General features: G+C 41.0%; 1 protein-coding gene across 10 annotated transcripts in view; it reads right to left on the reverse strand.

The window, feature by feature from the left end:
• Nucleotides 1-12,278: 12,278 nt before the first annotated feature.
• MAP7 (microtubule associated protein 7) overlaps nucleotides 12,279-14,552 on the reverse strand; it is a 211,308-nt gene continuing 209,034 nt past the window's right edge. For all 10 annotated transcript variants that reach the window (XM_025382724.1, XM_025382723.1, XM_025382719.1 and 7 more), the window contains one exon: nucleotides 12,279-13,780. In XM_025382724.1, the coding sequence (XP_025238509.1) occupies nucleotides 13,770-13,780 (11 nt within the window). In that variant the 3' untranslated portion in view covers nucleotides 12,279-13,769. The remainder of the gene's footprint in view (nucleotides 13,781-14,552) is intronic.

Raw genomic sequence — 14,552 nt, forward strand, 5'->3', positions numbered from 1 at the left:
AAGAAATAACTAAGATCAGAGCAGAACTGAAGGAGATAGAGACACAAAAAAACCCTCCAAAAAATCAATGAATCCAGGAGTCAGTTTTTTGAAAAGATCAACAAAATTGATAGACCGCTAGCAAGACTAATAAAGAAGAAAAGAGAGAAGAATCAAATACACGCAATAAAAAATGATAAAGGTGATATCACCACCGACCCCACAGAAATACAAACTACCATCAGAGAATACTATAAACACCTCTATGCAAATAAACTAGAAAACCTAGAAGAAATGGATAATTTCCTGGACACTTACACTCTCCCAAGACTAAGCCAGGAAGAAGTTGAATCCCTGAATAGACAAATAGCAGGCTCTGAAATTGAGGCAATAATTAATAGCCTACCAACCAAAAAAAGTCCATGACCAGATGGATTCACAGCTGAATTCTACTGGAGGTACAAGGAGGAGCTGGTACCATTCCTTCTGAAACTATTCCAATCAATAGAAAAAGAGGGGATCCTCCCCAACTCATTTTATGAGGGCAACATCAGCCTGATACCAAAGCCTGGCAGAGACACAACAAAAAAAGATAATTTTAGGCCAATATCCCTGATGAACATCGATGCAAAAATCCTCAAAAAAATACTGGCAAACCAAATCCAGCAGCACATCAAAAAGCTTATCCACCATGATCAAGTGGGCTTCATCCCTGGGATGCAACGCTGGTTCAACATACGCAAATCAATAAACGTAATCCAGCATATAAACAGAACCAAAGACAAAAACCACATGATTATCTCAATAAATGCAGAAAAGCCCTTTGACAAAATTCAACAGCCCTTCATGCTAAAAACTCTCAATAAATTCGGTATTGATGGGATGTATCTCAAAATAATAAGAGCTATTTATGACAAACCCACAGCCAATATCATACTGAATGGCCAAAAACTGGAAGCATTCCCTTTGAAAACTGGTACAAGACAGGGATGCCCTCTCTCACCACTCCTATTCAACATAGTGTTGGAAGTTCTGGCTAGGGCAAACAGGCAAGAGAAAGAAATCAAGGGTATTCAGTTAGGAAAAGAAGAAGTCAAATTGTGCCTGTTTGCAGATGACATGATTGTATATTTAGAAAACCCCATTGTCTCAGCCCAAAATCTCCTTAAGCTGATAAGCAACTTCAGCAAAGTCTCAGGATACAAAATCAATGTGCAAAAATCACAAGCATTCTTATACACCAGTAACAGACAAACAGCCAAATCATGAATGAACTCCCATTCACAATAGCTTCAAAGAGAATAAAATACCTAGAAATCCAACTTACAAGGGATGTAAAGGACCTCTTCAAGGAGAACTACAAACCACTGCTCAGTGAAATAAAAGAGGACACAACAAATGGAAGAACATTCCATGCTCCTGGATAAGAAGAATCAATATTGTGAAAATGGCCATACTGCCCAAGGTAATTTATAGATTCAATGCCATCCCCATTAAGTTACCAATGACTTTCTTCACAGAATAGGAAAAAACTGCTTTAAAGTTCATATGGAACCAAAAAAGACCCCACATTGCCAAGACAATCCTAAGCCAAAAGAATAAAGCTGGAGGCATCATGCTACCTGACTTCAAACTATACTACAAGGCTACAGTAACCAAAACAGCATGGTACTGGTACCAAAACAGAGATATAGACCAATGAAACAGAACAGAGTCCTCAGAAATAATACCACACATCTACAGCCATCTGATCTTTGACAAACCTGACAAAAATAAGAAATGGGGAAAGGATTCCCTATTTAATAAATGGTGCTGGGAAAATTGGCTGGCCATATGTAGAAAGCTGAAACTGGATCCTTTCCTTACTCCTTATACGAAAATTAATTCAAGATGGATTAGAGACTTAAATGTTAGATCTAAAACCATAAAAACCCTAGAAGAAAACCTAGGTAATACCATTCAGGACATAGGCATGGGCAAGGACTTCATGTCTAAAACACCAAAAGCAACGGCAACAAAAGCCAAAATTGACAAATAGGATCTAATTAAACTAAAGAGCTTCTGCACAGCAAAAGAAACTACCATCAGAGTGAACAGGCAACCTACAGAATGGGAGAAAATTTTTGCAATCTACTCGTCTGACAAAGGGCTAATATCCAGAACCTATAAAGAACTCGATCAAATTTACAAGAAAAAAGCAAACAACCCCCTCAAAAAGTGGGCAAAGGATATGAACAGACACTTCTCAAAAGAAGACATTCATACAGCCAACAGACACATGAAAAAATGCTCATCATCACTCGCCATCAAAGAAATGCAAATCAAAACCACAATGAGATACCATCTCACACCAGTTAGAATGGCAATCATTAAAAAATCAGGAAACAACAGGTGCTGGAGAGGATGTGGAGAAATAGGAACACTTACACTGTTGGTGGGACTGTAAACTAGTTCAACCATTGTGGAAAACAGTGTGGCGATTCCTCAAGGATCTAGAACTAGAAATACCATTTGACCCAGCCATCCCATTACTGGGGATATACCCAAAGGATTATAGGTCATGGAGCTATAAAGACACATGCACACATATGTTTTTTGCAGCACTATTCACAATAGCAAAGACTTGGAATCAACCCAATTGTCCATCAGTGACAGACTGGATTAAGGAAATGTGGCACATATACACCATGGAATACTATGCAGCCATAAAAAAGGATGAGTTTGTGTCCTTTGTAGGTACATGGATGCAGCTGGAAACCATCATTCTCAGCAAACTATCGCAAGATCGGAAAACCAAATACCGCATGTTCTCACTCATAGATGGGAATTGAACAATGAGATCACTTGGATACAGGAAGGGGAACATCACACACCAGGTCCTATTGTGGGGAGGGGGTAGGGGGGAAGGATAGCATTAGGAGATATACCTAATGTAAATGACCAGTTAATGGGTGCAGCACACCAACATGGCACATGTATACATATGTAACAAACCTGCACGTTGTGCACATATACCCTAGAACTTAAAGTATAATAATAATAAAAAAAAAGAGACTCAAAAAAAAAAAAAAAGAATAAAGGGTTAATCATTCATTTGAAAGCTGCCAGAAGTTGAGAATTTCATTTATTTAATTCATTAAAAACAATTATCAAGTTCCTAATATATATCAGGCACCATGATGGACATTTGGGAATATTATATGGAAATAAATAAAACAATCTTTTCCCTCAAGGAATTCAGTCTAGTAGAGAATCATGAATACAAATGTGATAGATTGTGGCACGTACAGTGATAGAGACATATTCGAGAAGTTAGTATGAGAAAAGAGGAAGGGTACTTAACCTAGCTTGGGACTCTGGGGAGGAAGGTTGGCTTTTTGAAGGTATGCGAATTGAAAAATGGAGGATTAATATTTTTATTTAGCTAATAAATACCGAATAGTTACTATGAGGTAAGCATGGTGCTAAGATCTTTAGATTCAAGATCTCATTTGGCCCTCCAAACATTCTATGAGGTAGAGTATTATCACCACTTTACAAATACAACTGAGGTTCAGATCTGACTATCTGAAGGACTCCATGCAGAAGGAACAGCATCAGCAAAGAAGGGCGAGAAACCTATGACATGAGCTACAAGCAGTTAGGTTGGGTTGGAGCAAAGACCCGAGGCTGAGTGGGTATAGAGCATGCACTAGGTCAGGGGAGTAAACCGGGGCCAGATCATGTGGGGTTGCAAAGATCAAGTAAATATGGAAACTGTCTGCAATGGGGAACCCATGATGGAAAATGATAGAAAACTCGCCTTGCAGAAGGTTGTGTGGAAAATGGATTCGAGGGCAGATGGAGGCAGACAGTCTAGCTTCGAAGTTGTTGCTTTAGTTTCCTAGAGATATTGTAACAATGCACCACACACCGCTTGGCTGAAAACAGAAGTTTATCGTCTCACGGTTCTGAAGGCTGACAGTCCAAACGCGTGGAGTTGGTGATACGGAAGGCGGCAGGGAGGTGCTGGGAGGAGAAGGGCAGGTCCTGGCAAGGGCTCCACCCCTGGGCCTGTGCCCATGGACCTAGGTGAAGACAGGCACTCCTGCCTTCATGCCCAAATGTTGCATTTCCTAAGACCATCCTGGCCCACCACACCCCCATCCTTTGCCTATAAAAACCCTGAGACGCTAGCAGGCAGGCACACCAGCGACTGGACATCCAGAGCAGCACATCAGTGGAAGAAGACACAAGCAGCTGGACATTGAGAAGCCATCAAGGGGAGCATGCCGGCAGAAGAGCACACGACAGAGGCCAGCACACCGGCGGGCCATCAACTTGTGGAATGACATGGAGTTTGGCTGGGGTGGTCAGAGGAGAGCCCAGGCTGCCACGCGGCCTAACTCCAGGGGAAAACCATCTCCTTTCTGGCTCCCCAATCTGCTGAGAGCTACTTCCACTAAGCAAAACCATGCACTCATTCTCCAAGCCCATGTGTGATCTGATTCTTCTGGTACACCAAGGCAAGAACCCAGGATACAGAAAGCGCTCTGTCTTTGCAATAAGGCAGGGGCGTGTAATTGAGCTAACACAAGCTGCCGAACTAAAAGAGCACCTGTAACACATGCCCACTAGGGCTTCGGCTGTAAACATTCACCCCTAGACACTGCCGTGGAGTCGGAGCCCCACAGCCTGGCCGTCTGCCTGCTTCTCCTAGGGGTTTTGAGCAGCGGGGCACCGAAGAAGTGAGCCACACTCCCATCACACACGCTGAAAGGGGGACAAGGGGACATTTCCTGTTTCATTGGCTGGGCCCTGCTCCCTCTGAGGCTCTGGGTAGAACCCTTGCTTGCCACTTCCTGGCTTCTGGTCGTGGCCGTGGATCCCTGGCTTTCCTTGGCTTGCAACTGCATCCCTCCAGCCTCTGAATCTGTCACCCAATGATGCTCTCCTTGTCTCTGTCCACTTTTTCTTTTCTTATAAAAGCACCAATTGTATACTTAGACCCAACCTAATGACCTCATCTTGACTCAATTACATCTGCAGAAACCTTATTTCCAAATACAGTCATATTCACAGGTACCCGTGTTTAGGGCTTCAACATATCTTTCTGGGGCAGGTTCGAGGGAGGTCACAATTCAACCCCCAACAGAACAGGTAAAAGATGGGCACAGCTGGGATGGGTGCAGTGGCAGGGGGGCTGAGCGGAACAGGCAGATTTTGGGGAAATGTTTAGAAAACAAAACCAGCAGGGTTTGATGATCTGAGTCCTGAGTTGGGGCAGGGCAGCATACAGGCATTTAAGGCAGTTTTTAGGGATTGAATCCTAAGCCAAGTGTCAGACTTTTCCCTTTCTTTCTCCCTGGTGCCAAAAAACAGACTAACTCAGGATTCCTTTGTAGGAAGGATTTATTAGATTATATGGAAATGGACACAGTACAGAAGGTCTCTGGCATAGTCAGGGTTCTGCAGGACCCCGGAGCATCAGTAGAAATGCTAGTGTTCCACCTTCCCCAGGGCCGCCTGCGCCTGGGCTTCAGAGATGCAGCTGAGGCCTGGCCTCCAAATGCTGTGGGCAGACTGGCCTGACTCACAGTGACTATTGTAGTTTCTGTGAACCTCTGGGTTTTGGTCCCACTGTTGTCAAGAGCCTTGACCAAGTGTAAAAGAATCCATTATGGATGAAAGTTGCAGACTTGGAGGGTGTCACAGCAGAGAAGAAAGAGCGGGAGCGGTTTGGCAGGTGAACTTAAGCGTGGACCAGCAGCCGCAAGCTGGGAACCATCAGGACAGCGTCTTAGTTTGGACAGCAGGTTTCCTTCTAAACTAGAGGCCAGGAGCCCACAGCAGTGGCTTGGCTATGAAAAGCAGGTTTTCTAGACTGAATGAAGCACAGATGTCCCTAGGTGTGCTCCTGGCCTAGAGGAGAGACCTGAAGGAAACATGAGCCTTTTCTGGACAGAGTCAAAGAGTTAAGGAGAAGCCTGGAAGTTAACAGTAATGCTGATGCCTTTAGTATAGAATACTGCTTCCATCTCTAGTACATTTCTAGTTTTGAAACTCTGCTACATTTCCATTTCATTCCTTCCTGTTGAGAAAACCTGAGCACGAGATTATTTTTCCATGAGAAAGTGGGCCTTTAAGATTTTTTGGCCTTGTATTTCCTATATGTCCACTCCTAAAAACATTACACCTTAATAAATATCAATATCATAGACTTAAATATTTAAATTTGGAGTTCTTAAAATATTATAAAGAGATAACTGGTGAGTCATCTTTGTGTTTATAATAGTGCTCCAAATTAACAATCTTAAAAATTAGCTACAAAATACTATTTTGAAATAATCTATCATGTCAGTTTTTGTTTTGTAATGGAAATTTCCAATGTGAATAAAGCATTTTCATATGAAAATTACAACATGCAAAGAGCTGCTGAGTACATTTTAGGCATCTTAAGTGGATTTTAATGTAACATTTTAACAGCTTTTACATTTCTTTTTACATAACACAGCTATTTCATTAGCTATTCAGATTTCCTTACCACTTCCATTTGAACTCTACGAAAATATATGAAAAAATATATCCCCCACCCCAACTAGCAATTTGTATGAGTAAGAATAGCAATTATTTTAAAAAGAACTTGCATAGTATTGTGAATTTATCATGTTGTTAGAAAGGCTGCCTATTGGATTTTTTTTGAGATTTTCAGAAAATGCTGCAAACTCGACACTCCAGTTCTTCCAGATATTCGTAGCTGCAGCACAGAGGCAATGCTATGTGGTTAGGAGTGATTACACCATCAGAAACTTCAGGACTACGAAGAGGAAAAAGTAGTGTTTTTAAAAAATAAAGAGATCTTACTAAAAAGGATCTGGGACGGGGCGTGAAGGAAGATAACAGAATTCAACAGCTGAGAACCATCAGCCAGAACATAAAGGATAGGGAAGAAAATAGATGATCACAGGCTTATGGCCATGTGGAAGTGAACACACACCCGTGCTAATTTATATCCAAGACGAACTGAAATTAGGCTGAAAACATTATTCACCGGCTGGTGCATATCTGTGACAAAATGACAGAACACTCAGAGTTTTTCCGGTTAAATTTATTCATTTTTTAAAAATTCTGAGCTGTGTTATTGTTAAGAGATAAAATACTAGTTGTTTTATAAAACTATACTGATAGTCCTCAGTTCAGGTTTTTCTGGAGGCTGACCTTATGATGAGGATGTGAGTACAAGCAGTTTATCTGGGAGGCAAAGGGAACCCCAGTAAGGAAATGTAGCCAAAAAATTAAGTGTTACAAAGCCAGCTACCACTGTGAGGGACAGATGCTTGATCTGGTGAAGCAGCTCTGGGCAAAAGTGTAAGTATACAAGCAAAAGCACACCCCAGGCAGCAGCAGGAACCATATTATAGACTCTCTGTGTCACTGATTGAAAGCTGCCTCCCAGGTCTTCACTTCCTGGCACTTCTGGTTGCCACATACTGGGGCAGGGCTGGCTTTTGACAAGAGCCCTCAGATATGTTAACGTGGGATGTACAGTCTGGGGAAACAAGTTACCGAGCGTGGCCTTTGATTTCCACTGTTCCTGCCATGGCAAAATGATGTCAGTCATTGATGTGGGGACCCCACTTACCTTTCCAACCCTCCCCAAACCCAAAAGCCTGGGACACTGATACTCCACTAGCCAGAGGTCATGTCAGCTGAGGACATGAATGATAGTGTAGGGCAGGTGCAGCTCAGAGTGAGACAACTTCTTGCCAATCATTCTGAGGGAGAAGGACGACTCTGGAACTAGCAAGAGAAGCACCGAAGGATGCCTTTCCTGACCCTCACATCCAACAAGGGCTTCCAAATCCTTGCCTTCCCGATCCATTTGTTGTTGTTGTTGAGACAGGGCCTTGCTTGGTCACCCAGGCTGAAGTGCAGTGGTGCAATCTCGGCTCACTGCAACCTCCACTTCGGAGGTTCAAACGATTCTCCTGCCTAGGCCTCCCGAGTAGCTGGGATTACAAATGTGTGCCACCACACCTCACTAATTTTTGTATTTTTAGTAGATATGCGGTTTCACCATGTTGGTCAGGCTGCTCTGGAACTCCTGACCTTAAAGTGATCCACCCGCGTTGGCCTCCTAGAGTGTTGGGATTACAGGTGTGAGCCACCGTGCCTGACCCCATCTCTTTTTTGATAACACCTTCTGGTAAGGCAGCTCCACTTACGGAGGAGAAGGAATCATTAGACACAGCTGAATGAGATGTGCTTCACGGTCCTCTTGGAAACTGCTTTAGAAACTTCTCACTGCCCCAGCTTCCTGTAGCACCTCCTGGAGGCTGGCCAGTGTCAACTAACTTCTGGAAAAGCAGTTAAGCATCCCTATATTTGCAGCCAACAAGGTAACTCTAATTGTGTCAAAGGATGTCAAAAAAAAAAAAGCCTCCAAATATGTGAAAATAAAAATAAAATTCTTTTTGGAAAGAAAACATTTTGGGAGAAATGGAAAGATTGTGAAATGGTAATATGGTAGCAACTCAATGATTACAAATTCTAAACTTGCAATACTGCCCTGAAGAAAACAGTTCACATCCATTAGTTTGCTTGGTATAATACTACCTAGAATGGGCATCTTAAAAAAAAAGACTAATGACAGTGAAGATCCCACTTACAGGGGCAGATTCCTGCCATTCTTTGGCCTTTCAGAGACCCTGTCTTCCACAAGTATCTCAAACTAAACACAATTTTTTTTTTTTTTAGACAGAATTTCACTCTTGTCGCCCAGGCTGGAGTGCAGTGGTGTGATCTTGGTTCACTGCAACCTCTCCCTCTCAGATTCAAGAGATTCTCATGCCTCAGCCTCCCGAGTAGCTGGGACTACAGACATGTGCCACTACACCCAGCTGATTTTTGTATTTTTAGTAGAGATGGCGTTTTTACCATGTCGACCAGGCTGGTCTCGAACTCCTGGCCTCAGGTGATCCACCTGCCTCGGGCTCCCAAAGTGCTGGGATTACAGGCGTGAGCCACCATGCCCGGCCTTAAACACAAAAGTTTTAACATTTATTGAAAAATTACTGAGAAACTTTATACTCATTTAATTCAACCTTAATCATTAAGACAACTCCACGAGGGCCGGGCATGGTGGCTTACGCCTGTAATCCCAACACTTTGGAAGGCCGAGGTGGGCGGATCATGATGTCAGGAGTTCGAGACCAGCCTGGCCGACATGGTGAAATCCTGTCTCTATTAAAATACAAACAATTAGCTGGGCGTGGTGGCGTGCACCTGTAGTGCCAGCTACTTGGGAGGCTGAGGCAGGGGAATCGCTTGAACCTGGGAGGTGGAGGTTGCAGTGAACCAAGATGGCACCACTGCACTCCAGCCTGGTGACAGAGCGAGACTCTGTCTCAAAAAAAAAAAAAAAAAAAAAAAAAAGACAACTCCATGAGTATTATTCTCCCACTTAGCAATGAAAATAACCAGATACAGAGAACTCAACTAACTTACCAAGCTTCCTATGGTTAATTACTGGCAAATCTGATACTTAACCACCTAAGTGTAACTGCAGATGCTGGCTCTTCATTTTTCTATTGCTTCCAACATTAGCACCTTGCCTTCTGAACCTCTCCCTTTACTCTTCCACAAGGTATTTACAGATCCAGTAATTCAAAAGTGATTGTCAGTCCTTTTATAGTGTATACTTTAATTTTTAGGGTTTTTTTTGTTGTCGTTGTTTAGATAGGGTCTGGCTCTGTCACTCAGGCTGGAGTGCAGTGGCACAATCACAGCTCACTGCAACCTCGACCTTCTGGGTTCACGCGACCCTCCCACCTCAGCTTCTCAAGTGATTGAGACCACAGACATGTGCCATCATGCCCGGCTAATTTTCTAATTTTTGTAGAGACAGGGTCTCCATATGTTACCCAGACTGTCTCAAACTACTGGGCTCAAGCAATCCTCCCACCTTGGACTCCTAAAGTTTTGGGACTAGGGGCATGAGCCACGGTGGCTGGCCTGTGTATATTTTTAAACAGCAATTTTAAAACTTCTTTTGAACTTCATAAATCTTGGCATTAGTTTTTTCGAGACAGACTCACTCTGTCACCCGGGCTGGAGTGCAGTGGCGCAATCTCGGCTCACTGCAACCTCCACATCCCGGGTTCAAGAGATTCTCGTGCCTCAGCCTCCAGAGTAGGTGGGATTACAAGCGTGCACCACCACACCCAACTAATTTTTGTATTTTTTACTTTTTTTTTTTGAGAGGGAGTTTCGCTCTGTTGCTCAGGCTGGAGTGCAATGGTGTGATCTCGGCTTACTGCAACCTCCGCCTCCCAGGTTGAAGCGATTCTCTTGCCTCAGCCTCCCAAGTAGCTGGGATTACAGGCATGCATCACCACGCTTGGGTAATTTTTTTTTTAGTAGAGATGGGATTTCTCCATGTTGGTCAGGCTGGTCTCGAACTCCCGACCTCAGGTGATCTGCCCACCTCAGCCTCCCAATTTTTAGTTTCTAAAATTACTTTTCATCTCTAAAATTGTAATCAAACTTACTAATATAAAAACCCAATTGAGATTCACCAAGGAACTAGTAACAAAATGTTTAATTTGCAATAAAATTGTCACTTCTGTTCACACGCTGGTCCTTTTCTCTCCCACTTCTTGCAAGGCCTTCAGAGCTCCTCCCCAAAACTAAGGAGGTGCTAAAGGATGTGAGAAAAATGACAACCCAGAACATTTCTGAGTGGGCTTAGGTGTTCACTGAGTAAAAACAGGATTTTGGGGGAGGGAGTATAGGCAAAATGATGTTTCTTAGATGTTAGCTTATTTTTAAAAATTGCTTTTTGTAACCTGATCCAATAGCTATTCCATCATGCTTTTTTTTTTTTTTTTTTCTTTTGACAGTAGAGATGGGGGGTGGGGTTGGGGGGAGGGTTTTGCTATGCTGCTGAAGCTGGTCTTGAACTGCTGGCCTTAAGTGATCCTCCTTGCCTTGGCCTCTCAAACTGCTCGGATTACAGTGTAAGCCACTGAACCCAGCCCCATCATGCCTTTAAGTGTTCAATGCACAGAATAGATGAAGGCCAATAGTCCATTTCAATCAGATTTTTAAAAATGTAATACAAAAGATGGGAGAATTTATTGTTACTTATTATGCAATAATTTACTTTAAAATACTTTAAATATAAATTGTACAATTCATGTGTGCTGTGTAATTTAACTTCAATCTTCTTCTGAGAGTAAGTTAGATAGTATTTGAAGCACCTCGATCAGGTGGCTAGGCAGATGCTTTAAACACTTATCTAAATATACGCCAGTGTTCATCAGCATAAAGGATATTAATTTTTCACTGGTGAATGCAGACTGAAAAGCAGATGGTTGTCTAGACTTTTAGAGGCAAAATGCATGAAATGAAGTGTAAGAATCTGGCAGATCCTGAAAAATAATGACTTTTTATAGTACCTCGGTCTAGAGATCTCTTTGCCCCGTACCTTCCTGCTCCAGCACTCCACACACGTTTATGACTGTGACCTGGTCCAACCAGGCAATCAGGTTTCTTAATTCTGCTTTCAGAATATCACTGCTTCTGCTTCACTGTGAACTTTTTAGTCAAGGTGTTTGTGGGGTTACTTGTGAGCAGAGAAGGAACTTCCCCAAGCTTTCCAGAAGCCCTGCTTGCTAATAAACTTGTCATGTAAGATAACTGTTTTAGATTTGCTTTTACTGTAACACACCACGAGGTGGTGTGGTTATGTAGGAGGACACATATAGCCTTACGTTCCTGTAATAGCTAGAGGTACTGCCAAACACACCCGTGACTGGTGACTGACTAAATTTGGCCTAGTTTGCAATGGTGTAGAAAGGAAACTAAAAGCCCATTCACCCTATTTTCATATGAGGGCCATATTTGATTCCTGAGCGCTCCCCTTAATGTAGTGTGAATACTGAAGACCTCCTTAAGGTCTGCAAGTAAATACAGATTTTTCAAGTGCTGACCGAAAAGCAAGCCAGCCATTGTAAAGATCAGGGTCATTCTCTGGCAGCACTGCTCTTAACACAATATAATTAAGAATTTTGTACCACTTCTAATAAAAACTTGATGACTTAGAAGGCTTTCAGTTTGCTAATGATCACCAAAGTTTAAAAACATACATGAAAAAGAAAAACAGCCAAAATAGACCTACCGCTCTAAATTTTAAACAAAGCTATCCTATATGCTTAATCAACAGGAGGCTGGGAAAATATCACTGAGTTAAATGAAGGACAATCTGAAGACTCAAGAATCAATCTGAGTGAAGTTATAACATATGAGAAACCTAAAAGTAAAACTATGTCAAACATTTTATTTGGTGTTTCATGCTATGTTGATTTAAACAAATTAAACAACTTCGTTGAACAGATTTCTTTTTTAATATAATGACTGTGTACATGGACAACTGAAAATAGGGAAAACCCCCAAATTAATGTTTTAACAAATTACAAGCTGTTACTAAAGACCATATGCCTGGATTAAAACAAATAGTCCAATAGATGAAGTCTCTCATTCAACCTAGCAGTTTAACCAATTTCTCTCTTCATAAAAGCTGCACGTTACCGTGGTATAAATTTATCTTTTTTAACACTCCACATAAAAACATGTGCACCCTCTCCTTCTACATTTAATCTTTAGTAGTCTCTAAAATGGTAAAATAAAATTGAATTTATATTAGCAAATGAAAGTGCAAGTTTGTACAGCTAGGCTCAGCAGCAAAAGTGAAGAAGAAGAATGAAAGGTGAAAAGCTGACAGATGCCACGCAGAGCAAGGACTTCCATGAAGGTCCGTGTCCTGTGTGCCAAACACAGTCAACATTCCATCATTTTCTCATTGCTCTTAAACGAGCAAAACCAAATTCTTTTTCTATTGAAAGAAATATTAAATCTTTATTTTCCCCAACATAATTTGTGATCAGGTAAGGCAAAGAGAAGTCCACCATCACTGGGGACAGCAGCAACACACAGACTTCAGAAATAGCCCTGAATCATCAGTAACATTCTCTCGTGGTAACATCAGAAGGAATGCAGCTAACAAATTAAATTTGTAATGTTGTCACATTGTTCTAATTTATTTGATTAGTTTATCTGGAAAAACTTTATAAATACATTATGTAAGAGGGTAGTAAATTATTTTCTTGCTTTGAAAAAATAATGTTTTTTCACATTTTAAAACATTTTAGTCTGCTTTTGCAAAAGGAGTTGCAAGAAAAACGTGACAGCCGGGTTTGCAGAATGTCCATGTACAAGTTGTATTTATAAGAACCTGGTAATCTGCCTATAATTTGCTTCTACAAATAGAGCTCTTTGCAATAATATTTTAACAAACAGGTTTAAACTCTTCCCCTATTCATTCTACTTGTAGAGCAAAGAGGTACTTATTTTTCAAGTATTATAAAAGGTAAAAATTTTTTTGCCAATTTTACATGTTAAGCTTTTAAGACCAAAAAAACATGCCTAGTCAGCCCATTTCTTTTATAACCAAATTCTCTTGTCTTTTAAAGAATGCAGAAAAATATTGATTGCTAAGAAGGAGCACACTGGAAAAAGCCATTTTAAAGTATTGAAGAATGAGACGTATTTCTTTTTTCCTATTGATGAAAATGATTAGAAAAGCTATCCAGTCTGTTGTCTTTAGCTAGTTTTAATAAATCTTTTCAAAATGATGGTCAAGAACTCTTTAGAAAACTGGCGGAGGGGATGCTCCTTTATAGCATGAAAGGAATTCCATTAATTGTAGAAATTCTCATTAAATTTCAGCTTTGGTTCTTCAGAAGAAATACTCATATAACTTCTATATGAAGAGACAGAAAAAGAACAGATTAATATGACATTTATCTAAAATCTTATTTCAAAAATAATATACAATACCTTACATTTCTAAAATTTACTATACTGTTATATACACTTATATAAGAATAGGCAATTTTGTTAGGATTCACAGTCTTAAGTGAATTCTGTTACTCATAGGAAACACATGTTCTTTTCTTTACATCAGCTTAGGTCATAGCCTTCATTTTTCCAAGTGGCATACACAGATTGTACTTTTCTCGGTTAGGGATTTAAACATTCATTTCTCTTGTATCCTCAGTACCCGATGCTTAGGGTTCTAAACATATGTTGGAGGTTAAAATAAATGTCGATAAATCATCTAGAAGTTCTTTCCCTCCCTGTAAGTCTGTAACATGAGTAGGAAGCTGTACTGGGCATGTTTCCATCAACATACCATTAGCCGGATTGTTCCCAAAGGCTTAAGAATCAGAAAGTCAGACTGGGGAGGGCCCTTACAACCTCCTTTCAAATCCTAGAAAAGTGGAGTTCACTAAAGTGAGGTTCCACTTCTAAGGACAGTACACGAGGAGAAAAGAAGAGTAGCTTCATTTGGATGGGTGGTTCACATTGGTTACCTCACTGCATTAAAAGTTGATTTATTACAGATTCACTGATTGAATCTAGAAGGCAAAACAATTTGCCCACAAATAATTCTATATTGTCTCCCTTTAGTTATCCTGAATTTGGCCAGTTCTTTTCGTAGAAATATAACGAGATGCTGGTCAATACATGAA

This window comes from Theropithecus gelada, chromosome 4, assembly GCF_003255815.1.
Source record: "Theropithecus gelada isolate Dixy chromosome 4, Tgel_1.0, whole genome shotgun sequence".
Classification (NCBI taxonomy): Eukaryota; Metazoa; Chordata; class Mammalia; order Primates; family Cercopithecidae; genus Theropithecus; species Theropithecus gelada.